Here is a 24,803-nt window from a genome sequence, read left to right as displayed (position 1 = left end):
GCAGCGAGCAGTGATCAGCAAGTCGAGGGCTCCTTCTTTGGCTGGCTGCCTGTCCATGGTAGCAGGCATCCCTCTGGTTCAGCCTGGCTCTGATGCCTCTGCTGATGCAGTATTCGAGGTGGTCTGGGGCTAGTGTTCAGCTGTACCTCTTCCGCTTTCCCTTCCTGCCCTACTGGAGACCATCCCTCCCAGAGAGGCCACCATATCTCCCTCTGATCCTATAGGTACATGTATGCTCCCAACCTTTTCTCCAGCTTTGGCATCTCATTGCTTGGCCAAGTGGCCACCTGGGCAGCCCCTACCCCTACCTCTTGATGACCTCTGGGCTCTAAGGAACTTTAGGGAACTCTGGGATCTTCTGCGTGGGCTTCACCGAACACCATGGAGAACAAGGACGAAGTGGGCATGCTTTGTCTCCGTCTAGGACACACCAGGTCATGGTCCCTTCAAACCCTACAGTGGGAGGCCCCTGTCCTCAGAAATCCTCCAGCCCAAAGCTACCTCCAGTCCCGTGTTCAGTGTATCCCCAAACCTCAGGAAGCACAGTTGCGGTGACAAAAGGCGTCGTCACCCTAGGCTCTCGGAACCCTCTTCCAGGAGACTCTGGAGCAGGCCCATGGATTCCACAGCTCTGCGACTCCTGGCTGGGAGTCTCCCCTTCCTGGGTTTTTCCAAGGCTCCCTGGGAACCACTTGCCTCTTTGCACGGCATGTGGCACTCCAAAAGGCCAGACTCTTCCCCTCTTCCTCTTCTTGCTTTATCAAGGTGGGGTGCTGGGAGGAGGCGTACCTCCTTCGGTAATCCCTCGGGGTGGTTTGCTGGCTGACCCAAGCTGCAGCAGAAATTTGAAGAGAACTAAGCTCTGTTTGGCCTTAGCAGCAATTCCAGAGTGACAGGAAAAATCCTGCTCTACACCCTGTGCTGCTTCCATCACCTTGTTTTATGTTTCTCCTCTACGTAGTTCCCTCCCAATTTTACCTTTTGACTTATAAACTGTTAAAGCTCAAGCCAGCCATCAGTGATGCTTCTTAATCTTACTTAGAATCTTACTGAGAATCTTTAGCGGAGGAGCCGGCTATAGTCCCCGCATAAACTCAATGCTTCATTTTAGCTTCCCTAGCGGGGTGGCTGTCTTCCTGTTGTAGGGTTGCACTGGTATCCGGTGAGAAGCAGGGAGCTGGGGTTAACTTGAGCTGTCATCTTACCCAAGAGTTCGTTCCGGTCTTCTGAGGATGAAGGACAAATTCCCAAACCCCCCCACCACGTGTCAGAAAGAGAGTGGGAAAGAGCATGTGGAACAGACATCAAGCAATGGGGGAAGGTTCTAGGCCAGGCTGTCCCAGCTCCGAGACCCCGCCAAGGGCCCCTCCAGCACGTGGTGATACGGCTGGGGTTTCTCAGCCTCCACCATCCACTCTCCCTGACTCTCACTTCCCGATTTCTTGCTGCTCGCTTACACTGAACACCCACTGAAGGGGTGAGGACCGCCAAAGAAGGAACTACTTCCTACTGTACTCAGAGCTCTTTGGTTCCTTGAAGAGCTGAGTTTAAAATTCCATTGTCAGCAACTTTTCTGTAAAACTAAAGTAAAAGGTTTTTTTTTTTTAAAGTTTCATTATCTGAAGTTTTTCTGCCTTCCCTTGTGCCTTCCACCACCTGTAGGTGCCACCTGGTGTCCTTTCAGCTGACCCTTTCTTTCTTCCATTGCCCACAGGGATGCTGCTCAGCTGTGCTCTGATCTCTGCTCCCTTATGCTTGTTGCTAACTGCTTTTTGCCAGCAGGAATACCTAGTTTGTTTTTTTAGCCTCTGGCTTTCTTCCTCCCTCATGTTGCAGCCTATGTGTGTGTGTGGATGGATGGATGGATAGATAGATAGGTGGATGGATGGATAGATAGATGGATGGATGGCTAGATAGATGGGTAGATAGATGATAGATAGATAGATAATAGATAAATAAATAGGTAGATGGACAGCTAGAGAGTTGCATGCGTGTTCATGTCCCACTACTCTCAGGCATTTAAGTACCACCGTGTAAAACAGAAATGCACTCACCCTCTCTATACCACTGTCCAGTTCCCAGGTTTAAAATTAATTTCACCGATTTCTGTTGCATCATCGGGAAAAGGAGTGCTGTTCACATTTGATCTATCACAATCCGTTTCATCCTGCACATGAGTTTTGTCGCTGTGTCTAACCCACTTCCCATCTTGTGTGTGTGGCCCGGGCTGCTAGGAAGCAGCGCTGATGGTGGCGCAGTGGGAAGCGGGCGGCCCCAGAGGGATGCAGCAGCCTGGCAGCTTTGAGAACACTCTTTATTTCACGGTGTTCCAGTGTTCTTGCCTCTAAAGAGATGGTTGTTTGCATTAGAAACTGTTATTGTTAAGCCGGTGCTCCGTGAGTTGTTACTGTAATTCGTACTCATCCTTCCAGGTAACTTCTGGTTGGCTCAGCCTCTGTCACGAAGGACCATTTTCAAGTCCAGCTTCCTGCCACGTGTGCCCTCTCTCTGATCTCAGGTCCAATGTCTCCCTCAAACTCCTGCTTCCTTTCCCAGTGTATCAGTTCAACAGCCTTCAAGGAAAACCAGGGTTCATTTTGGCCTTTCTCCCTCTTGAGCCAAAAGAGAGTCAACAAATCCACTTCGGAAGCTCTGCATCCCGTCATTGCCCCGGGCTCGCTCCCTGGCTTCCTTCAGGCCTCTGCCCAAACGTGCAGCGGCCACCGAGAGGCCACCCGACGGAACCTAACCACTCCTGCCCCACCCTGCCCGTCCCCTCCCCCACCGTTATTTCTATACACTTGCCTTTCCCATTCGCCCTGGTCTGGGTCTTGGAAGGACTGCCCCTCCGCAATCTCCTAAAGCCAAGCCCCACCCCCCACCCCCAGTGTGGCCACCACACAGCTGGAACTTGCTCCCAACTCCCCTTCTCCTGCTGCCTTTCTGATCTGGCCTCTCCCCCACCATTGTTCCCCAATTTCTGAATTTCCACTTCAGATTCTCCCAGGCTCCTGCTCTCCTTGTGCCTCCCATTCCCTTCCTCTCCTCCGTTCCTGCAGAGAACACCAAAACGTTCCCAGCGGCATCTGCAGGGGCAGGGCCACAGCTGTCTTCCTCGTGGTTGGCAGCGTTTTCCACATTTTCTATGACTGTCAAGTGTTACATTTGGGATTCTCACAGCGAAAGTCGTCCTGACAGCAGAGCAGCTTCTGGGGCAGATTTCCTAGCTCCTTTCCTCACCAGGGCTTTTCTACCAAACCAGAAATTTCATGTGGTTCCTCTGCTGCCTAAGATCTTCCTCACTAGCTTTCTTTCTTTGCTCTGGGGAAAGAAAGAAAAGAAAAGGAAAGGAAGGGAAGGGAAGGAAAAGGAGAGGGAAAGGAAGAGAGACAGAGGGAGAGAGGGAGGGAGCGAGGGAGGAAGGAAGGAAAGAAAGGAGGGAGGGAGGGAGGAAAGGAAAGGGGGAAAAGAAGCCTTTGTCGTCTATAGCTCAAGGCAAACACTGCCATTGACCGGGAAGGAGTCTAAGTACCAATTCCAGGACAGGACTGAAATGACGCAGGTGAGCTGGGATGAGCCAGGCCTGCCTCCCTCTTAGGGGCCCCATCTCACCTGGCCCTGGGTCAGTGCCTTGAGGCCCTTCCTGTTGTTACGTCACAGCTAAGGGGTCTTCATTCTCCCACCCCTTTCAGGCCACGTTTGCCAACCACATTCCCCCGGCCCCCTGCGTGGACAGCTAGCACAGACCAGCGTCCCAGTGCCCTGGCTCCTCCCTGGAGATGAAGGTGGTCTTCAGTGTGGTCCTGTTGTGTTCCTGCCTGGAGCTGCCAGGGTTTCCCCCTGCTTAAGCCCTGCTCGGCCGAGCCCAAGCTCAAGCATAAGCCCCGGCTCCAGGCACGAGCTCGCGCAGCCCTTTAGGAGGTTCTGACTGGCCTGAGAACGAAGCTCCCCCTCCCAGGGTTCCCTGTGATCTGTTCACCACAACCCTCCCCGCACAGGGCCTTCCACTGGCCTCCTTGCTCACTGCCTCTCTGCCCTGTAGTATTTGTTCCCTTCTGTAGCACCTTTCGCTGCAGGAAGGCAGGACCAGGTCTTACTGGGCCATCCCAGCGCCCAGAGAGACCGTTCAGAGTAGGGGCCCAGCTCTCCTGTCTAGAGCCTAGATGTGCTTCTTCCCCTGGTCCCTGGGGAGGGCTCTTCCTTCACATCCTCTTGTTTTCCACCATCCCTCCCTCCCCCCACTTCTTTCCCTTGTAAGAGCCAGAAGGGGACAGGGGAAGGACAGCACCTGCTTCAGGTCCCCTCCCCTCTTCCTGCCCCAGCCCTGCTCTCCATCCAGACTTCTGTCTGCCTCTGACCTGTGGCGATGCCGTGCGGACCGGGCCAAAGCGAAGAGCAGAACAGGGCTGAGCGCCCTGGGGCCCCCTCCCACACTTGTCACGGGTGCAGTGGTTTTGCTGCACTAGGACCTTGCTCAAGGCTGGTCCTTGGACTCACAGCCCTGAATCCTGGGCCCTACCCTGGACCCCCTGAGTCAGGAGCTGCATTCTAAGAGCCCCTGCACATGAGTGCCTGTGAAGCCCTGGTCCAGAGGATGCATTTCCTCCTGCCCACCATGCTGTCCTCCGCCCCCTCCCACAGCATCTGGCTGGCGTGCTCACAGCCGGGCTTGCAGTCAGCTCCCCACTCCCCTCCCCCACCAGCTACTCCCATGGATCCTGACCTCCCACAGGCAACTGACTCATGCAGGGAGGCCCCTGGCCCTCAGCCCAGCGCTGGGAAGTCTAACAGCGGCTCTTGACTCATGTGCCGGAAGCCACATAGCTAGCACGGACAGGGAAGACTACGAGCCCAGCTCCTGCCTTCATTCACCCAGGCCAGCCTTCAGCCGGTCTTTACAACAGCATCTTTTGACCACATCACAGGTTGGCCCAGCAAACAAGCCAGACACATGTGGTGTGACATTTGCTGCACCATATACCAGCCGTGCGATCCTGCACAAGTTACCGAAGCTTCCTTATCTGTGAATGGTGCTAATGACCCCATCAACCTCACGGAGGTAATTCATGCACGTTCACTGTTGTAAGCAGCACATGTTTACAGAGTGCTGTTGTGTGCCCTCTGCACCAGGAACAGCAGTGAACAAAACAGACCGAGTCCTGTCCTCTGGAGCTTCCTAACAGGGGAATGTGGGCAGCATGGAAATGAAGCTGTGTACACCATGCCAGCAGGTGCCAGACATGGACAGCATGGCGGCAACGCTTGATGATGAGTGAATGAACGAACGAATGAATGAATACTGCGCAAGTGCAGTTCTGCCATAAGCCCCCCTTCCAATCACAAAGCCACTCCCGTGCACTTCCACGCTGAAGCCACCTGAAACAGTTAAGACATGGGGCTTAAAGCTACTGGGAGTTTCAGAAAAACATTAGAAGGTGGGGGAGGGCTGTCAGCCTTTCCAGCAATGAATGGATATAGAAGAATTGTAGCGATTGTAAACATATTGCAGATGCAGAACACATTTGCCTGGAATAGGCAGTAATTGAGGTGCAATCAGAGTTGTTTTTCCAGGTTTCACAAATTGTATGTGCGTGTGCGTGTGCGTGTGCTTGTGTGTGTGTGTGTGTGTGTGTGTGTGGTGTCTTAAGGATGGAATACATTTTCTCAAGGTTTCAGAGCCGCCTCAGTTAAAGAAAATGATAGGGACGTTTCAGAGCAATCCCCAGGGTTCTTGTCGCCACTCAGAGCTCCCCTCTGAGGGCTCTCTGAGTCTCCCCAGATCACAGAATTTGAGAGCTCGCTAAGGAGCCCCCAAGAACACCCACCCAAAACCATGTTTCCTGGACAGGAAACTGAGGCCCTGCCTTGCCCAGTGTAAGTAGGTGATTACAGGCAGCAGGAAAAGGAGATTTGCACCCAAGTCCCCTGACTCCCAGACGAGTGCCCTTCACAATATATTGTGTTGGCTTTCACGAATTCATAACACTGGCGATCATTACTGTTGCAACCGGGCTGGGTGGCAAATTCTTCACACCAACCAAAGGAAGCCAGACGCCAAAGGCTGTAGTTCCACCTACACAACAGTCATGAAAAGGCAAACTGGAGGGACAGATACAGATCGGTGGTCGCCGGGGGCTGAGGGCAGGGGAGGGGCTGACCACAGTGGGGCACAAGGGAGCTCTGGGGTGATTGAATGTCCTGTATCTCAACTGTGGTGACATGATCTGTATGCTTTCATCAAAACTCAGAACCATACACTTAACAAAGGCACATTCTACTGTATGTAAATCATACCTTAATTCTTTAAAGCAGCCTAAAATAATAATGGTGATGATAATGATCATAATAATAACCTTGAATGCCAAAAAACAGTACGCGTTCAGGGCTGCAACATGGTAGGGCCTTCGAGATACCCCGTGGTCAGAGCAGGGGATGCCCTGTTTGTAACAGTCAAGGATTTCCAACTGCAGACTTTCCTCCTGGAAGGTTTTCCAACCGCACGTCCCTGAAACCAGTGTGCTCCAATCCCAGGCTGGCTTCACTCCCACCCAACACCGGCCTACCCAGTCACCCTGGCCCGCCACTGCCACTGGGACGGCCGCCTCCCTGCTCGTCCCCAAACCACCTTGAGTCAACGATTCTGTCCTTCCTCTCACACGTCTTCCGCATCCCCGCCCCCATCTGCTACACCTGGGTGATACACCTGTGTGACGCCTCCCAGCCCTGCTTGCCTGGAGCTTCCGGGATCCCACTACCTCCTCACTCACAGTCGTCAAGGATGCGGTAGGAACTCCCCAACCCAGTTCAGAGACCTCCTCAGACTGGTCCCAACACATAATTAACTCCTGCATTACCTGCCCACGGGATCCCTCCCCACGTACTGCCCCCAGATCAATTCTAAGCTGAGAGCAGCCTCAGTATCAGAGTCTGAACACAGCTTGGAGGCCCAGAGGGCAAGGGAAAAGAGAAGATGTCAGAGTCACTGAACCCTAAAATCCCAACAGTCTCTGTCTGGACATCTCCAGGGACGGGGAATTCACCGCTACCTTCGGACAGCTCTGGAATCCAAAGCCAAAGTCTGTCCTCGCCCATGGTCCTAATTCCACACTCTCCTGTCCCGTGCCCGAGAGGGTGTATGTGTGACGACCTTGCCCTCGTCACTCCTGGGTCTTCTCTGCCCGTCCACCCAGCCCCCTTTTGGATGGGCAGGTTCTCACCAGAGCATAGAGCAGGGGTCCCCCACTCATCTGGCCAGGACAACATCCTCCCAATCTCTCTCGTCTCACAACGTGATCCGAAAACAGTTTAGCTTTTTTTGTAGTTACATCTCCTCATTGACTCAGGTTAAACCTGCTTTCAATGAAAATCGCCCACCCTGCCCACTAGCTGTGGGTTCCTCGTCGTGTTTGTAACACGCAATGTCCTCCCAGGTGCTCCTGGGAGGGGCGTCCTATTAAATTGTCCGGCAACCTAAACGTGACCTTCTCATTCACTGCGCTCTCCTTTCTGGCCACCAGAAATTGCAGGCTGACTCTCCAAGGGAAGTCTGGTTTAGCTAGCGGGATGGGACCTGTCCAACAGATCCCATAGTGCATACCCAGCATTTATGGGTCAGGACATGGATGCTGGATGCTGGGACTACAGGAGTTTGCTGGGGTCACACCACTGACCTTGACAGTGAAGGAGCTTCCCAGGCCCCCAGAAGCCTGGCCGTGCCCCTGCCCCCAACCAAGCTGCCTCAGGGCAGGACCCTGTCTTAATGCTTCTCAATCTCTAACACCTTAATGCTCGGTTCTCTAGGCTGATTATTCTTGGGCAGGTCATTAATCGAATGTCACCAGACCTTCAGGCAGGGAGGACAGGAGGCAACGTCCCAGGGTGAACCTTCTGCTCTGCGTCCTTACGTAGCTGGTTCTAGGAACCAGAATGGTCTTGGAGCCTCAAATGTCTCCTGACCAGAAAGTCTGAATTCCTGCCTTAGATAAACAAGGATGTTCTCTGTCTGGGGGTGGGGGTAGCCCACGTGCCTCCTGAATATTCTAAGATCACCTAACCAACTGCCCTGAAATCCTGGTGTGTGTTGGGCCTGGGGTCGGGGGGAAAGGGAGGGTTTGAGCACTCACCCATGGGGAACTCCACAGGCGGGGCTTGGGGTAGCCAGGGCACCTGGCTGTAAGTAGAGGGGCGCAGTGGAAAAGGGGGGTGTACTGTCAAGTCCAGGCCCCATTCTTTCTGTTTTGCGCAAGAAAGCAGAGACAGAAGACGTGGTTCTTCATGTGTCTCTTTCCTGAGTCTCTAAGCCCTTTGAGAACATGATAGCGGTTCTGGACCTGTAATCAAGAAAAACGTATACACACACAGCCTCTGCACACAGTCTGCATCCCCCCTAAGCCTCCACAGAACCCACGGGACCCCAGGTTCTAAGTGGGTGGGGAGCCACAAAGAATTCCTAGCTTGGCTCCCCTGTCTGGCAGCCCCCTACCAGCTTACACCTCGTTCGAAGGACGCACATGGTTCACTCCACTCTAAGACCCCTACCCTAGAATAAGGCCTGTGTTGGGAGGAAAAAGGGATTTGCCTGGCAGTCCTGGTGTGTTCCTAATATACCCCTTTTTCCTATGAAACGTGGGTTCAGATGCTATATCTTCTATGGTCACCCCAGAGGGAGATGACCATTCTGTTACTCCAGTCCCTGGGATAGCTGTGGGATGTGGGAGGGCTCGTCCTTCCTGCAGCTGCCATCCTATCAGAGAGGCCACTGAGCCACCAGCCAGACTGGACCCCCCAGTGGACAGCCACCAACCAGACTGGACCCCCAGTGGACGGCAAGAGGTTTGTCCTCGCAGGGTTTAAGACCTCCCATTTCTAAAAAGGGAACCCTCCTACACTGTTGGTGGGAATGCAAGTTGGTATAGCCACTATGGAAACAGTCCTCATTACCATATGATCCAGCAATCCCACTCCTGGGCATATATGCAGACAAAACCCTAATCCAAAAAGATACATGTGCCCCTATGTTCATAGCAGCACAATTCACCATAACCAAGACGTGGAAACAACCTAAATGCCCACCAACAGATGAATGGATAAAGAAGATGTGGTACATATACACAATGGAATACTACTCAGCCATAAAAAAGAACAAAATAATGCCATTTGCAGCAACATGGATGCAGCTAGAGATTATCATACTAAGTGAAGTAAGTCAGAAAGAGAAAGACAAATACCATATGGTGTCACTTATATGTGGAATCTAAAATATGACACAAATGAACCTACCTATGAAACAGACTTAACGGTCACAGAGAACAGACTTGTGTTTGCCAAGGGGGAGGCGGTTGGGGGAGGGATGCAGTGGGAGGTTGGGGTCAGCAGATGTAAGTTATTGTACATGGAATGGATAAACGACAAGGTCCTACTGTATACCACAGGGAACTATATTCAATATCCTATGATGAACCAGAATGGAAAAGAATATTTAAAAAAAGAAGGTATATATGTATAACTGAATCACCTTTCTGTGCAGCAGAAATTAACACAACATTGTAAATCAACTGTACTTCAATTAAAAAATAAATAACTTAAGAAAAGACTTCCCGTCTCTAAATTTACTGTCCTGGGACCTGTCACTCTCTGACGGCCCTTCCTATTCTTCCCACGACTCCTTCTTTTTGTCGCCATACACCTTCCTTTCCCTTGCTTTGGTTTCCTGTTCCCCTCGCCAGTTTTGCTACCCTCTCTTGATTAATTCAGCAAATGTTTACAGTACTTGAAAGTTAGTTACACAAGCCACTTTCAGCATCTTCCCCACAAGTGTTGCCTCTGAATAGAATTAACAAACCTCAATTATAAAATGATACATGAATGCATCCAAATTGCAGTGGTTAATTTTCATTGACAAAGATGTGGTCGCCAGGATGCAGAGATTATTTCAAATTTCCTCAAATCTGAATGCGAGTGGAATTCCATACTCTGAATGGCATCTTTAGCCTGATGACAGTGACTGAAAACTGTTTTCTTTCGATTCTAGAGCACTCAAAACCAGGGACGATTGAGAGGGGTTATTTTTCTCCAGTCATTCTGCTGAGAAACAATTGGACTTATTTCCATGGAGACCAGGGACTCTGCGGATTTGGGAAGGCCCCAGAAGAAATCAGTGAGTGGTTCGTGGGAGATCGGTGAGCTGGCCAGTGTGAGACCTGAGGTCCTCTCAGAAGAGGGGACGCCCCATGCCGACCAGGAGATGCAAGACAAAGCACCCCATTACTACATCCCTATCCAGAGAAACTCCATCTTCAATCGCACCGTGAGACACAGAAGCAAAGGCAAAGCCAGAGGCACTCCCGAACAGAACTGCGGACACCTGGCAGGTCAGTACCGGGGACGACTGTCACAGCTGCTCCTTGACATCCAGTTGGAGTCACTGGGGCTGAAAGGCCCACTTAAATGAAAGGAGAATAAAAGGCACTGAAAATGAACAAGGACAGGTTCAATAAGGTGGAACATTTTGAAGCCCTTATCCAAAGAATTCAAATTCCCCCAATAAGATGATGTGGATACTTCAGGAGAAAGTGTTGACCCAAGTGATACAGTAAGACTGGCTTCTATTAAAAGAGCCGTCTTGTTCCAGGGCTCAGCAAACCCCCCAGATTCCATGCATTCTAGAAGGGAGACTTGCAGTTGTCTATGTGTAAGGATATCTGGGAACACGAGTTTCTCTCCTAACATGAGGTTCTATCCTGTTCTCTCACCATCACCATGATAGCTAGAGTTTCTGTTGTCCTGAAAACATGAGAGATTAATACCGTGGCAATAGCTTTGCAGCAGGATCCCTTAATCTTTTAAACCAGTTCCTAGCACATTTCATCTGCTCAAAGCACATCTCTTGAGCAGAGTAGGACCAGAAACGTTTACAAACGGGGGTTGTCAGAGCTGAGTCTCCTTCCCCTGTGACTTGCCCACGTGGCTGAGTGGGCAGCAGGCCGGGGTTGTGGACCGTGTGACAGTTTCTTAGCCCCTGGGGTACGGCAGCTGTCACTGGACAGATAGCACGCTGCTCCGTGTGTGCTGGGGAGACATTAACTGGTTCAAAAACTTTCATTAAACTCTATCTAGTAGCCTTTTGCCACATGTTAAACCACCCTTAAAACATAGAGACGGGACAACAATATTTATTATTTCTCTTGATTCTGGGGGTTGATTGGGTGGCTCCTCTGTCTGGGCCACTTTGTCTGACCTCTGCAGTGAGTTGGTGGCTGATCTGGGGTTGGAAGGTCAAGGACGGCCTCTCTGGCCGCTAGTGAGCTGGTTGGTCCACGAGGGCCTCACCTGGACTGTTTGTCTCTGCTCCGCGTGTTGCTCATTCTCCAGGAGGCTAGCTCGGGCTTGTTCACATGGCAGCAGCGCTCCCAGAAAGCAGAAACAGAAGCCTCCAGGTCTTGAGACCCGGGGTCAGAGCCTGCACAGTCACTTCTACCACATTCTCTCTGTCCAAGCAGCTCACAGGTCCAGTCCAGATAAAAGCAGATGGAGAAATCAACTCCACTGCTTGATGCAAGGAGCAGCAAAGAAAGCGTGGTTCTCTGCCACCTACCACAAACATAGAATTTTGGGTTGAGTACCGTGCGAAGCCAGAGAAATACAACAATGGGAATACTATAGTCATGGGAGCAGGGTGGTTGGTACAGTATATTACTCTCTCAACTTCTGTGTGTGTTTGAAAATTTCCATAAGAGTTAAAAGCACACACACGTGAATAAGTGGGAGTCTCTGCCCTTAAGAACCCCAAATATTGTAATGATGTCATTTTACTGCAAGCAATGCGGCAAAGTTTATAAGAGAGGCAAAGGCTTTAAACTAGACCCTCTGGAAGGGTTAGGAATGATTCCCCCAAAGAAGATGATATGTTAGGTGAGCCCTGAAGGATGCATTAGGACGTGGCCAGAAAGAGCAGCAGCTAACTTGGCTGAGCACTTGTGGGTACTTATTGGCTAAGATAGGCAGGCATTTCAAGGCAGTTCTTACCATACCCATTTTACAGATTAAAAAAAATAACGAAGGCCCTGAGAAACGGAGTCACCCCAAATCGCACAGCTAGTGAGTGGTATGGCTTGATCTAGAGTTCAGATTCTTCTAGTCCCAGAACCTGTGCTGATGGAGAAGGGGGTCAGAGAAGCTCTGTCCAGCAGAAATGTAATGCAAGCCACATACGTCGTTTAAAATTTTTTTACATTAAAAAGTAAACAGAAATGAGTAAAATTAATTTTAACAATGCATTCTATTTAACCCAATACATCCAAAATATTATAATTTTATCCTATCGTCAATAATCGATATAAAAATTAGTAATAAGACATTTTACAGTCTTTTTGTGGTACTGTTTTTGAAATCTGTTCGGTATTTTACATTTGTAGTCTCTCTCAATTTGCACACTAAATTTTCATGGGAAATTCTTGATCTGGATTTAGATTTCATAAAATGTGCAGTCCAAGAAGTAGTTTACAGCCAGAGAAGTTATTAAATGTACAGCCAGAAAAGTTAATCAAAGTAGAAACAATCCCCAGATTACTCCAAATAACCTCAAAAGATTTCTAATAATGAAACTATCAGTTTTTACATTTAAATTAACTTAAGTTTTAAAAAAATGAAGAATTTACTTTAGTCACATGAGCCACATTTCAAGTGTGTAACAGCCCCACGTGGCTAGCGGCTACCCCATCGGACCTTGCAGGGTTACAGCGCTGAAAGCAGAGAGAAAAGCAGAATCAGCTGTCCAAAGTTGGGGTGGGAGACTTTCTGAGCAGGAGAAAAGGTGGGTGTGGGGCTCTGTCTGAGATGAGGCTGGAGAGGGAAACGGGGTTGATGGGGAGACAGCCTCAAGTTTGTTGCCTCCGAGATGAGTGGAGGCTGCTGACGCCAGTGTAGACACACGGCCACAGCATGTCCTGCCACAGCCATTTATCAAGATGCCATTTATGTTCAGACCATAAATACTCTCATCAGACTCGCAGCTTTATTTGTAAAGTGACTTCCTCATTTTAGCTCCCTGGAGTTAACTCTCAAGACAGCCCAGCATCCCCTGATCCAGGGTCCAAGGAGAAAACACTGTTCTGCTGAGGAGGCCACCCAGCACCAGGCTTCTCCCGTCCACCCCTCACAAGGAAAGAAGGCTGGCGCTCTGGGTTCACGGTTTGTGATCTGGGTCTGGAAAGTGAGGACAGTCCCCATCTCATCTGCTAAGGGGTGTCCTTTCAAAGTCATACGAGAACATTAACTAACAACGCCACCTACGGTTGATCTGACACTCTAGGGCAGGTGACTTATTATTTAATATCTATTAGGACTCAGAAATTGTAAAGTTAGATGTTAAAAAACTGATAAGTTGCAAATGATTTTCGTCCAGTAGAAATGATAACACCAGTGGTTATGGTTCTATTGTCCTCTAAGACATTAACCAGGTTTGTATCCAAATTTTCAAGCTCATTTCTGATTTTCTTTTTTCTGCTATACATGCACGTATGGATGGATGTGTGTGTGGCTATGAAGTTTCTTGTACCATAATTATGATTTTCATTGTGATGGCATTGCAGGTCACTGAATACAGCACAAAAAGTGGCAAATTCCCCTTCGGGGGCATGAGAGGAAGGACACCCCTCTTCACTCCACTTCCTTCTCCTCTCAGGGTGACAGTTGCTACTGACCTAGTCTCATAGAGAGAATTGCCTGAAAAGGGGAGATGAGATGCACATTCCTAACTCCCTACATTTCTCACATGTCACAGATTCACTGGAAAATGGGAACTCTGTAAATGAGCCCCTGAACTTGAATTTTCCCCAGAGCAGAACTCGACCCTGGAGAATACCAACGCGGACAGACATAGGAGCCAAGAGAGCAAGGTGAGAGACAACAAATCATGAGGGGTTGGTTCATGAAACAATGTCACAAGGGTCGTTCTGCAGAGTCTTAACAGGGCTACAAGGGTGTCTTGTGTTTAAAAAATAATAATAATTTTCAGTTGTTCATGTTTTAAAAAACTCCATTTTTTTTTTAGATTCCATATAGATGCGTTAGCATAAGGTATTTGTTTTTCTCTTTCTGACTTACTTCACTCTGTATGACAGACTCTAGGTCCATCCACCTCACTACAAATAACTCTATTTCATTTCTTTTTATGGCTTTTAATATTCCGTTGCATATATGACCTAGAGGGGTGGGATAGGGAGGGTGGGAGGGAGGCTCAAGAGGGAGGGGATATGGGGATATATGTACGCGTATGGCTGATTCACTTTGCTGTACAACAGAAACTAACAAGTATTGTGAAGCAATTATACTCCAGTAAAGATCTATTAAAAATAAATAAATAAATCACCCTCAAAGCTCTGAGTAGTGTGTCAGTTAAAAGAAAAAAAACTCCACAATTTCCTTAAAAAAAAATAAATAGCTCCACTGTTACTCTCTTGTCACAAAACTAGGAAACTTTAGATACTAAACACATGAAGAAGTAGAAAAGAAAAATCACTGCATCACCACCACCCAGAGGTTTTTATGTGTTGTAAATGTTTTGTCTTTTTTTCTATATGTTTTATGCATATTTTCTTTTCATAAAATGGGATCTTATATACATGCCATCTTGAAACCTACTTAACAACACAGGCAGACTTCAGAGATGTTGAGGTTTTGGTTCCAGATCATCACAATAAAGTGAATCTTGCAGCAGAGCAAGTAGCATGAATTTTTTGGTTTCCCAGTGCATATAAAAGCTATGTTTGGGCTTCCCTGGTGGCGCAGCAGTTGAGAGTCTGCCTGCTGATGCAGGGGACACGGGTTCGTGCCCCAGTCTGGGAAGATCCCACGTGCCGTGGGGCAGCTGGGCCCATGAGCCATGGCCGCTGAGCCTGCGTGTCTGGAGCCTGTGCTCCGCAACGGGAGAGGCCACAACAGTGAGAGGCCCGCGTACCGCAAAAAAAAAAAAAGAAAAGAAAAAAGAACTCCACCCAAAAGACTTCCAGCTAGGGGCCAGGTGGACCAGAAAGTGGCTGCAGAAACGTGGGGCGTCATAAGTGGCCAGCTTGAGAGCTTTGCACATGCCCCAAAACTGCAGTCAGAGACCCCTGGCAAGGTATCTCTGAGGAGCCCCTACAATTGCCCCACCTGAGGGCCCAAAGTGCAGCTAAGGGGACAGGGAGAAGACAGAGCATGAAGCAGAGGCTTCCCAGCTGTGGGAGGCCTGGATGGGAAGGAGTTGGAGTTTTGAAATAGCTTTCAGGTGCACTTTTTATACCCAGCAAAAGAGGCCATTTGTTTATAAGCTAAGAGTGACTGGAAAAACTTTGCATGTGGTCTGCCTGAGATTTCACCCAAGGCTGGGCAGGCAGTACCAACCCACAGAGCAGGCTGAAGTGGGGAGTCGAGGGGAAGATGAGAGCCCTTTCTGTCTGCTCCCCACTGAGTCAGTCTGGCTCACAGAAGTCGCCTGTGCTTCCTTCCGTCTTGGGCTTAGTGAGGACAGAGGTTTGGGGGAGCATATCTAGGTCAGTCTCAGGAGTCCCAATGTGACACTTGTTTCTATTATGTTTTCTGACCTGGATTTCTATGGTCAGGCAGGTCACAACATACTTATGGAAAAGCTTTCTAGTCAAAACCTCCTGCTGGGCTGTCAGGCTCCCACAGCTTTGAGTTACTGCTTTTATAGGTAAAGTTCCAAATATGAGTTTCTCCTGGGAAACGTTACCATTCGACAGTTAATGAACCACCACAACCATATTTGCTTGACATGAGACATCTGCGGTACTGTTGGTGCGTGCCATCCATCCCCTTCCACTCACTACTCCTCATTTCACCAGCACCGTGGCATGCAGAGGCTCAGATCTTTATTTGTGTAAAGTAATTTAATCTCTGCTCTTGCCCACATCTCTTGTGTCCCTATCTTTATATACTGTGTGCCTCATGTAAAGTGCCACGGTTGACTCTGAGCATCTCTTGTTCAGTTTCCATGGTCACTTTCCCAATGCTGTTAGCCATCCATTCCTGTTGAAATCCCCTTTGCTCTAAGCCAGGAAAATAATTCTCTACCTCCTTGCTGATTTGTGTGTATAAATGCAAGATTCTGATCTAAATTTGACCCCCCACACACAAAAAAAGGAAAAAAAGAGAACCCTACATTGTACAAAGACTGGAAGCAATTGAAGAAGGACTAGAGTGTTATGCTGGGCCCCAAATATTTTACCCCTCTTTTTTGCAATTGTCACTATAGTAAATGTTTTCATAAAGGCAATTTTAATAGTACTTATTAAAGGAAATTTTACAACAAGATGTATAAATCTTGGATATATAGCTTGATGAATGTGTTAGTCAGCTTGGGCTGTCATAACAAAATGCCATAGACTGATGCTTAGACAACAGAAATTTGTTTCTCACAGTTCTGGAGGCCAGACGTCCTAGATCAAGGTACCAGCATGGTTGGGTTCTGGCTCGCAGACAGCCACCTTCTTGCTGTGTCTTCACACAGTGGAGAGGGAAAGTGAGCTCCGGTCTTTTCCTCTTCGTGGGGCCCCACCCTCCCAAAGACCCCATCTCCAAATACCATCACACTGGGGGTTAGGGCTTCAACATATGAATTTGGGTCGGGGTGGGTGGATACAATTCACTCCACAGACATGAACGTTTACATACATATACACCCACTTGACCATCAACCAGACCAATATCTAGAACATTAGCCATGAAGCTAAGACCTTTTTCCTATTAATACCCATCCCTCTCAGACCGAACTATCTTCTGATTTCTATCACCGTTAGATTAATTTTGCTCTCATGAACTTCATAAAAATGGGATCACACAGTATGTCATCTATAGTGTCTCTCTTTGCTCAACATAATATTTGAGATTCATCAACGTGTGTCTATCAGATTGTTCTTTTTATTGCTGAGAAGTATGACCACAATTTGCTTATCCATCCTTCTGTTGATGACTATTTGGATTATTTCTAGTTTCAACTAATATAAAGTTGCTACGAATGTTCTTAGACAAGTCTTTTTGTGGATGTATGTACTCATTTCTCCAGAGTGTGTACTTAGGAGTGGAAGTGTTGGGTCTTAGGATAGGTGTTTATTTAATGTTATTAGAAACAGTCAAGTGATTTCTCAAAATGATTGACTATTTTACACTGCTACTTTACACTCCTATCAGCAAGATATCAAAGTTCTGGTTGCTCTAGATCCTCACCAATGCTTGGAATTGTCAATCTTTGTAACTGTATCCACTCTAATATATTGTGGTTTCTCACTGTGATTTTAATCTGCATTTCCCCAATGACTCATGATGTTGAGTACCTTTTCATATGTTTGTTGGCCATTCATGTATCTTCTTCTGTGAAGTTCTTATTCAACTCTTTTGCCCATTTATTATTTTTTTAATTTGTAGGATTCCTTATGTATCTTGACCACAAATCCTTGGTCAGATAAATGAATTGCAAATATGTTCTACCAGTGTGTGGCTTGTCTTTTAATTTTCCTGTTTTTTAAAGAGCAGAAATTTTGACGAAGACTAACATCAATTCTTTTCCTTTTATTGTTTGCCCTTTTCCATTCTAAGAAAGATTTGACTACTTCAAAGATAGTGTCCTATGCTTTTCGTATGGATGTTTTATACTTTTAGCTTTCACATGTAGGTCTATGGTCCATATGGATATCCAGTTGCTCTGCAATCATTTATTAAAAAGACCTTCTGTTTCCCCCGATGAACTGCATTGGTGTTTGGTTTGGTTTTGATTTTGTTTTTCCGAAAATCCACTGACTGCAGACACACGGGTCTTTTCTGGACTTCTATTCCGTTTCATTGATCTAATTGTCTTTCCTTATGCCAATATTACACTGCTTAAATACTGTAGCTTTATGCTAAGTTTTAAAATCTCGTAGCGTAAACCCTCCTACTTTGTTCTTTTTTAAGACTGTCTTGGCTATTTTAAGTCCTTTGCATTTCCATATAAATTTTAGAATCAGTTTGTCAATTTATATTCTGAAAAAAAGTCTGCTAGGATTTTGGTTAAGATTGCATTATCTCTATAGACAAATTTGGAGATTATTGACACCTGAAGATTGAACAATTTAAGGTACCAATCTATGAACATGTCCTAATTTTCAATTTATTTAGATACTCCTTAAATTAATCCAGCAATAATTTTATAGTATACTATAGAAGATTTACACATTATATTTGTTCCTATACATTGAATGGTTTTCATCCTGTTTTAAATGTCTGTGTTTTGCAATTTCATTTTTCAATTGTTTATTGGTAGTAGGTATAAATACAATTAATTTCTGCATGTTCGCCCAGTATCCTGTGACCTTGATGAGTTCAACTGTAGTTCTGCTTGTATATTCCTTTGGATTCTCCACACACACAATCCTGTCTTCTGTGAATAAAGATAGTTTTAATTCTTTCTTTCCAATCTTCACGCCTTCTATTTGTTTTTTCTTGTCTTATTGCACTGGTGAGGACTTCCATTATGATATTGAAAGAAGCAGTGAGAGTAGGAATCCTTACCTCATTCCCTGGTCACAGTTGCTTTGATTGCAAAGATCAGAGCCTACTCAAATTTGTTCAAGTAAAAGAGGCATGTGGTAAGGATGCTGGAATCCCAAAGAAACCAAATAAAAGAGATGAAGCTCAACTCTATAGGAAGGGAAAAGCCATCAGGAGAGCCACTTTCTCCTTTTCTCAGGGGCCATGGGGCCCACTCCTCTCTGCTCTGTGGACTGCTTTATTCTCCTGCTCTCTTCTCAGATCAGCTTCTCCTGTTTGTCACATTGCACATGACCCAAAATGGCAGCCATAGCCGATATGACCTTTCAGCTTGGCTCTCCACGGCCATTGTGGATTTTTGTGTCTCTAAGACAGAATTTCTAAGGAAAAAAATTCTGGTTGGCCATTCTTGGGTCAGGTGTTTAGCTCTGGACCAATCAGCTAAAAGAACAGGAGGCAGGATTAATGAGGTCATTCCCACTTCAGAGGAAACTGTGTTGGGGAGAATCTTTGAGAAGTATGTTAAGGAGAGCCAGGCACCCAAAATGTATCTCATGTAATTAGAGTCCGGGCTTCCCACATGAGGGAATGCCAAAGGGGTCTTGGCTGAGGTGAGAAGCAGCAGAATGGAAGTTAGAGCAGTAGGGGCTGGAGGCTAGATTAGAGGATTAATGTCTTCTGAGACCCAGATGGCCAAGGAACCAGTCCTCCATTTTCTAGAAGTTTGGGTGGTGCTGATATGAAGCATGTGATGTTCTTCTTAGTGGTCAGTGCCTATCCCCAGAGGTTCTAGGATTGTCTGCAGCTCACCCAAGGGTGTCCTGCAAGTCCTCTTCCATACGCCCACAAGCAGGGGGTTCACGGTGCTGCTGGGCAGTGCAGCAGGAGGGGAACACAATTACTATAGACAGATGTGCTAGCAAGAGGAGCACAGGAAGGGAACTAACGTCTGTTGAGGGTCTTTATGTGTATGACCGCTTTAAATTCTCTTACATTATTCCCATCTCACAGATTGGAAAACTAAGACTCAAAGTTAGTAAGTAGCCTGAGGTGGCACAGCTAGTAAGAGAGCCAGACCAGGAACCCAGAGGCTTAGGCTCCGCACCCCATCATCTCCCACTTCCCAGGCTGCCCTGGATGGAGGTATTGCCAGGGTAAACTTGGCTGTGAGAAGGAGGGTGTTACTGTTAAGCTGCCCACAGTGGGCAAAGCCCAGAGGCACCCCCAGTCCGTCACCAGATTGGTCCCTTAAGGGTCCTCTCAAGTCAAGATGTTATAAGTTAGGTCTTTACTATAGATGTAATGTCCCAGAAATCATTTCATATCATAAAAGTACCAAACTGATAAATATAGATACACACATATGAGAAAAGAACTCAAACATGTGCTTTGATGAATTGACATTTCTATATAAAATTAAAGTACATTATAAATTTTCACATGGGGCAATTTTTCTGCATGAAATGAGCAGGCTGATGCTTCTTAAAATATTTGTCCCCTGATCTTCCGACTGAAAATGCCTTTGTCTTTTCCTGGCAGTGCCCTGAGGGAATCGCAGGAGTTTCTAACTGTTCCAAGGATTGTCAGCCTGTATTAAGCATTAGAGTCACCCCAGGGTTAACACTCGCAGGGCAGCCAGGGGCAGCCTCACTCCGTGTTAACAGCTCTGCTCTACTTGCTGCAGCCAAACCTTCCTCATTATTAACTATTGTGACTATTATCCCTGGATCCATCTCCGAAATGATCATTGCCATGAAATCCCTCACTGCCATTAAAGGCTCATGCACAGCACTGTGAGTCTCTGAAGGCTGATACGAGGGAGGGACCGGTTTCCATATTGGAAAGTGTATATGTTTCCATGGAAATATACAAGTTCCATGTATTGTAACCCTGGGGGCAGCTTGTCAGATGTTCATAAATGCTAGTTTGGGTTGTCACTAGGAGAGCCTCACAGTCTTTACAATCCGTAAACACAAGAAACAAATGTGAGTCACTGCAGATTGGCGGCTGCCTCTTTGATTCAAGGAAGCTGCTTTGGGTTTTGCCATTAGTCAGTCATTTGGGGCAATACACGAGCTGAAGAAATGCAGCCTGACTCTAATCAGCCTCTAGAGCTACCAGTTTATAAGAAACACAGGAGCGAGAGGAACCAGTAAAACACACTGCAGTCGCAATCAACAAAATCCAGACGAGACCGATGACGCAATTTCTCAACATAGTACAAGGAGAAAACGTGAAAGTGAAGCAGCGATTCAAAGGTTCTCAAGGAAAAAACAAGGAAGTGAGGGAGCGATTCGAAGGTTCTCAAGCAACATCGACCAACGGCAACACATAGACCTTACCTGAATCCTGATTCAAACAAACACTGTGTCCCTTTTCTGGAATGGAAAGTTTCAAAGACGATCAGGGAAATTTGAACATGGATCAGATGTTTGATGATACTAAGAAATTATTAATTTTTTAAGGCATGTTAAAGGTATTATGGCTATTTTTAAAGTCCTTTTCTTTTAGAGATACATTCTGAAATATTTTGGATGAAACGGATATGATGTCTGGGATTCGCTTCAAAATAATGCAGGCCCAGGAAGGCGTGGGTAGGAGCAGGGATGAAAGAAGATAAGCCATGAGGTGGTTAGGAATCCACCTGCCAATGCAGGGGACACGAGTTCAAGCTCTGGTCCAGGAAGAACCCACATGCCGCAGAGCAACTAAGCCCGTGCACCACAACTTCTGAGGCTGCGCTCTAGAGCCTGTGAGCCATAACTACTGAAGCCCATGTGCCTAGAGCCTGTGCTCCACGACAAAGAGAAGCCACCACAATGAGAAGCCCGCGCACTGCAATGAAAAGTAGCTCCTGCTTGCTGCAACTAGAGAAAGCCCACACACAGCAACGAAGACCCAACGCAGCCAAAAATAAATAAATAAATTTTAAAAATTAAAGGGACTTCCCTGGTGGCGCAGTGGTTGGGAATCCAGCTGCCAATGCAGGGGACATGGGTTTGAGCCCTGGTCCGTGAAGATCCCACATGCCGCAGAGCAACTAAGCCCGTGCGCCACAACTACTGAGCCTCTGCTCTGGAGCCCGCGAGCCACAACTACTGAGCCTGAGTGCCACAACTGCTGAGCCCGCGTGCCACTACTGAAGCCCAAGCGCCTACAGCCCGTGCTCCACAACAAGAGAGGCCACCACAACGAGAAGCCCGCGCACCGCAACGAAGAGTAGCCCCCCTAAAAAAAAAAAAAAAGAGTAGCCCCTGCTCGCCGCAACTAGAGAAAGCCTGCGTGCAGCAACAAAGAGCCAACCCAGCCAAAAGTAAATAATCAATAAATAAATGTATTAAAAAAAAAAGAAGATAAGCCATGAGTCTTTAACTGTTGAGCTGGTGATAGGTATTTGGGTAGTTCATTATACTTTTCTGTCTACTTTAGTGTATGTTTGAAATTTTCCATAATAAAAAGCTGACTTATTATATTTTTTGAGAGCTTATTTTTTCAAAAATAAACAGGCAGGAGTGGAAGTAGAGAGGCCCTTCAGGCCCCACCCCAATCCCCCTGCCTGTGTCCTCTTTTCCAGGAGGTTGGGCAGAATCATCAACCCCTACCACTGATCATGGTGGTCTGGGGGACGTCGACTGCAGGCTCCCTGAAGGCAGGACCAGGCCAAGTTTTGTTCCCCCTGAGCACTTAGCACACGCCTGACTCACCAGGAGTGCTCAGTATTTGCAGAGGCAGGGAGGCTCCCTGGGCAGAGGTTGCAGCCTGGGAACTTGACGACCCTTTGAAGGCACACCTGTGCAAACTAGTCCAGTCGTGGCCCAGGACTGCTCAGACCAAGGCTCTCACAAAGCCAGGTCACAGTGGCACCGGGATAGGTAAATACTGCAGTCCTGGCAGGAATGCAGCAGCTCTAATGCGGAAGGGTTTGCCTGCCCCAGCTGCCTTCTGGAGATAACCCACTTCTCCAGCTCCTCCAGTGAGACAGGAGACCCAGTACCCTCAACAATAAAAATGCAAACGGAGCATCACCAGTTAACTTCCTCTCCGGCAATCCCTCTACCTGGGCACTGGCTAAGCCCGGGAGTGCCCACCCCTTCTGTGCAACGTGAACTAAGGACACTGCCATGCTCAAAGGATCTCAGGCCACTTGGACATGGTGACTGAAGAGGTTTAGATGTTCTGTCTCTGAAATTGTTTCTATTCTTAGACTGTCTCAGAACAAATATAACTGTGACTATGCAGCTAATTTCATATATTTTTGACAGCTCTATCTTATTTTCAGCAGTGCTAAACTTTTCTTCCCTTTGGGAAGTTGAAGGACTGTGTTCCCCACCTCCCCACCAGGCCTTGACATGGGCTGCAGGGCAAGTGGCTCTTTCAGGGTGACCTTGGGATGGGCATGACCCCCAGCTCTCCCTCCTCCTGTTCTGCCCAGAGGTGACCAGACAAAGGCTCAGGAACTTGCAAAGGACTCAGATCTTAAGGGATTAAGTGGACAGTCTCTTGGACTTGCTAACTCCTTTAACATTTGAAACAACAATAATAGTAATAATAATAGGCATGGGGCAGAGCTTGACACGTAGGTGTTTGTTTGTTTTTCTTGCCTGCATGGCGTGCAGCTTTCGGGATCTTATTTCCCTGACCAGGAATTGAACCTGCACCCCCTGCAGTGGAAGTGCAGAGTCTTAACCACCGGACTGCCAGTGAAGCCCCTGATGCATGGGTTTTACCTATGTAATTATACCTTTGGTGTTTTAAGCTGTTGACATCTTCTGACTTGTTAAGTTGTCCTTTTAGGTTACTTTTGCCTTAATTGGGTTATTCTAGTTTATTTTACCTATCATTCTTTTAATTTTTAGGCTTCACCTTCCTTCTTATTCTCCCTCTATTTAAATCACCTTTTAAATGTTTTCCTTTAGATTTTACCTTTATAATTACTTCCACTAATAAAATCCAGCGCTTCTGGCTTTACTCTAGTATCAAATCCTCCCCTGAACCCCGCCACTTTATTTTGTTTTTAACTTAACTGTTTAACTCCCTAAGCTTCTGGGGGGTTGTAGGTCTTAACTTATTGCTTTATTTCTTGTTTCTTTTTAAGCTATAATGTTTTATATGTCCTTTTGTTTCGTTTGCTTGACTGTTTACAACCATACCTTTTTAATAACTTAATTTTGTTCTTAAATTATTATTTTATTGGTTCTACCCCTTATGCATAATGTTAATTTTTCTGTTTCTTTTGTTTGTCATAAATCTGTATCTTATTGGTTGTATTTTTCTCTAATTCTTTAGAATTCTTTTATTTATTTATTTATAAAATTTATTTATTTTTGGCTGCATTCGGTCTTTGTTGCTGTGCACGGGCTTTTTCTCTAGTTTCGGCCAGCAGGGGCTACCTCTTCGTGGCGGTTCACGGGCCTCCCATTGCGGTGGCCTCTCTTGTTGTGGAGCACGGGCTCTAGGCATGCGGGCTTCAGTAGCTGTGGCTCGCGGGCTCTAGAGCGCAGGCTCGGTAGTTGTGGCGCACGGGTCTAGCTGCTCCTCGGCATGTGGGATCTTCCCGGACCAGGGCTCGAACTCACGTCCCCTGCATTGGCAGGTGGATTCTTAACCACTGCACCACCAGGGAAGCCCTTGAATTCTTTTCTTTTTTCTTTTTTCAAATTAATTTATTTGGCTGCTTCAGGTCTTCGTTGCAGCATGCGGGATCTTTAGTCGCAGCATGCGGACTCTCAGTTGCAGCATGTGGGATCTAGTTCCCTGACCAGAGATTGAACCCGGGCTCCCTGCACTGGGAGCAAGGAGTCTTAGCCACTGGACCACCAGGGAAGTTCCTCTTTTGAATTCGTAATTTCAAAAATTTTACCTCCTGGACTGGCCCTGGGGAGGATGTGGAAGCTGGGGCAGTGGATCCAGGAAACCTGTTTCTCTCACCTTCAAGACCCGCCCTGCTCTGACCTTAGGAGGCCCAGAAGGATCCTCATACAGGCAAGAGATCAGAGAAGTTCAGAGCGGGGCTTGAGTCCTGGGTTGTCCTCATACCAGCGTGTGGTTTGGGGTAAATAGATCCTCACTCCTCCCAAGCCTCAGTCACCTCATACTATAGAGGAAAAGAGCCGAGTCTGAAACCAGAAAACACACGGACAGGGTGGAGCACATACAAGCAAACAGTAAACTGCATCTGTCTTTGGGAGGGATCAGAGAATACATACAGTGTGATTTCATGTTGGTAAAATTCAAAAACCTGCCAAACTAAACAAGGTGGGCAAAGTCTGAATCTAATCATA

The 24,803-nt window shown here is 47.2% G+C and overlaps 1 protein-coding gene across 1 annotated transcript in view; it reads left to right on the top strand.

The window, feature by feature from the left end:
- NGEF (neuronal guanine nucleotide exchange factor) overlaps positions 1–24,803 on the top strand; it is a 112,701-nt gene that overhangs the window by 26,501 nt on the left and 61,397 nt on the right. The window contains exons 2-3 of the mRNA XM_004262576.3: positions 10,031–10,370; positions 13,781–13,895. Of these exons, the coding sequence (XP_004262624.2) occupies positions 10,109–10,370; positions 13,781–13,895 (377 nt within the window). The 5' untranslated portion in view covers positions 10,031–10,108. The remainder of the gene's footprint in view (positions 1–10,030; positions 10,371–13,780; positions 13,896–24,803) is intronic.

This window comes from Orcinus orca, chromosome 7 (assembly GCF_937001465.1).
Source record: "Orcinus orca chromosome 7, mOrcOrc1.1, whole genome shotgun sequence".
Lineage (NCBI taxonomy): Eukaryota > Metazoa > Chordata > Mammalia > Artiodactyla > Delphinidae > Orcinus > Orcinus orca.
The sequence above is the reverse complement of the archived record's forward strand: the minus strand, read 5'-3'. Positions and strand labels throughout refer to the sequence as shown.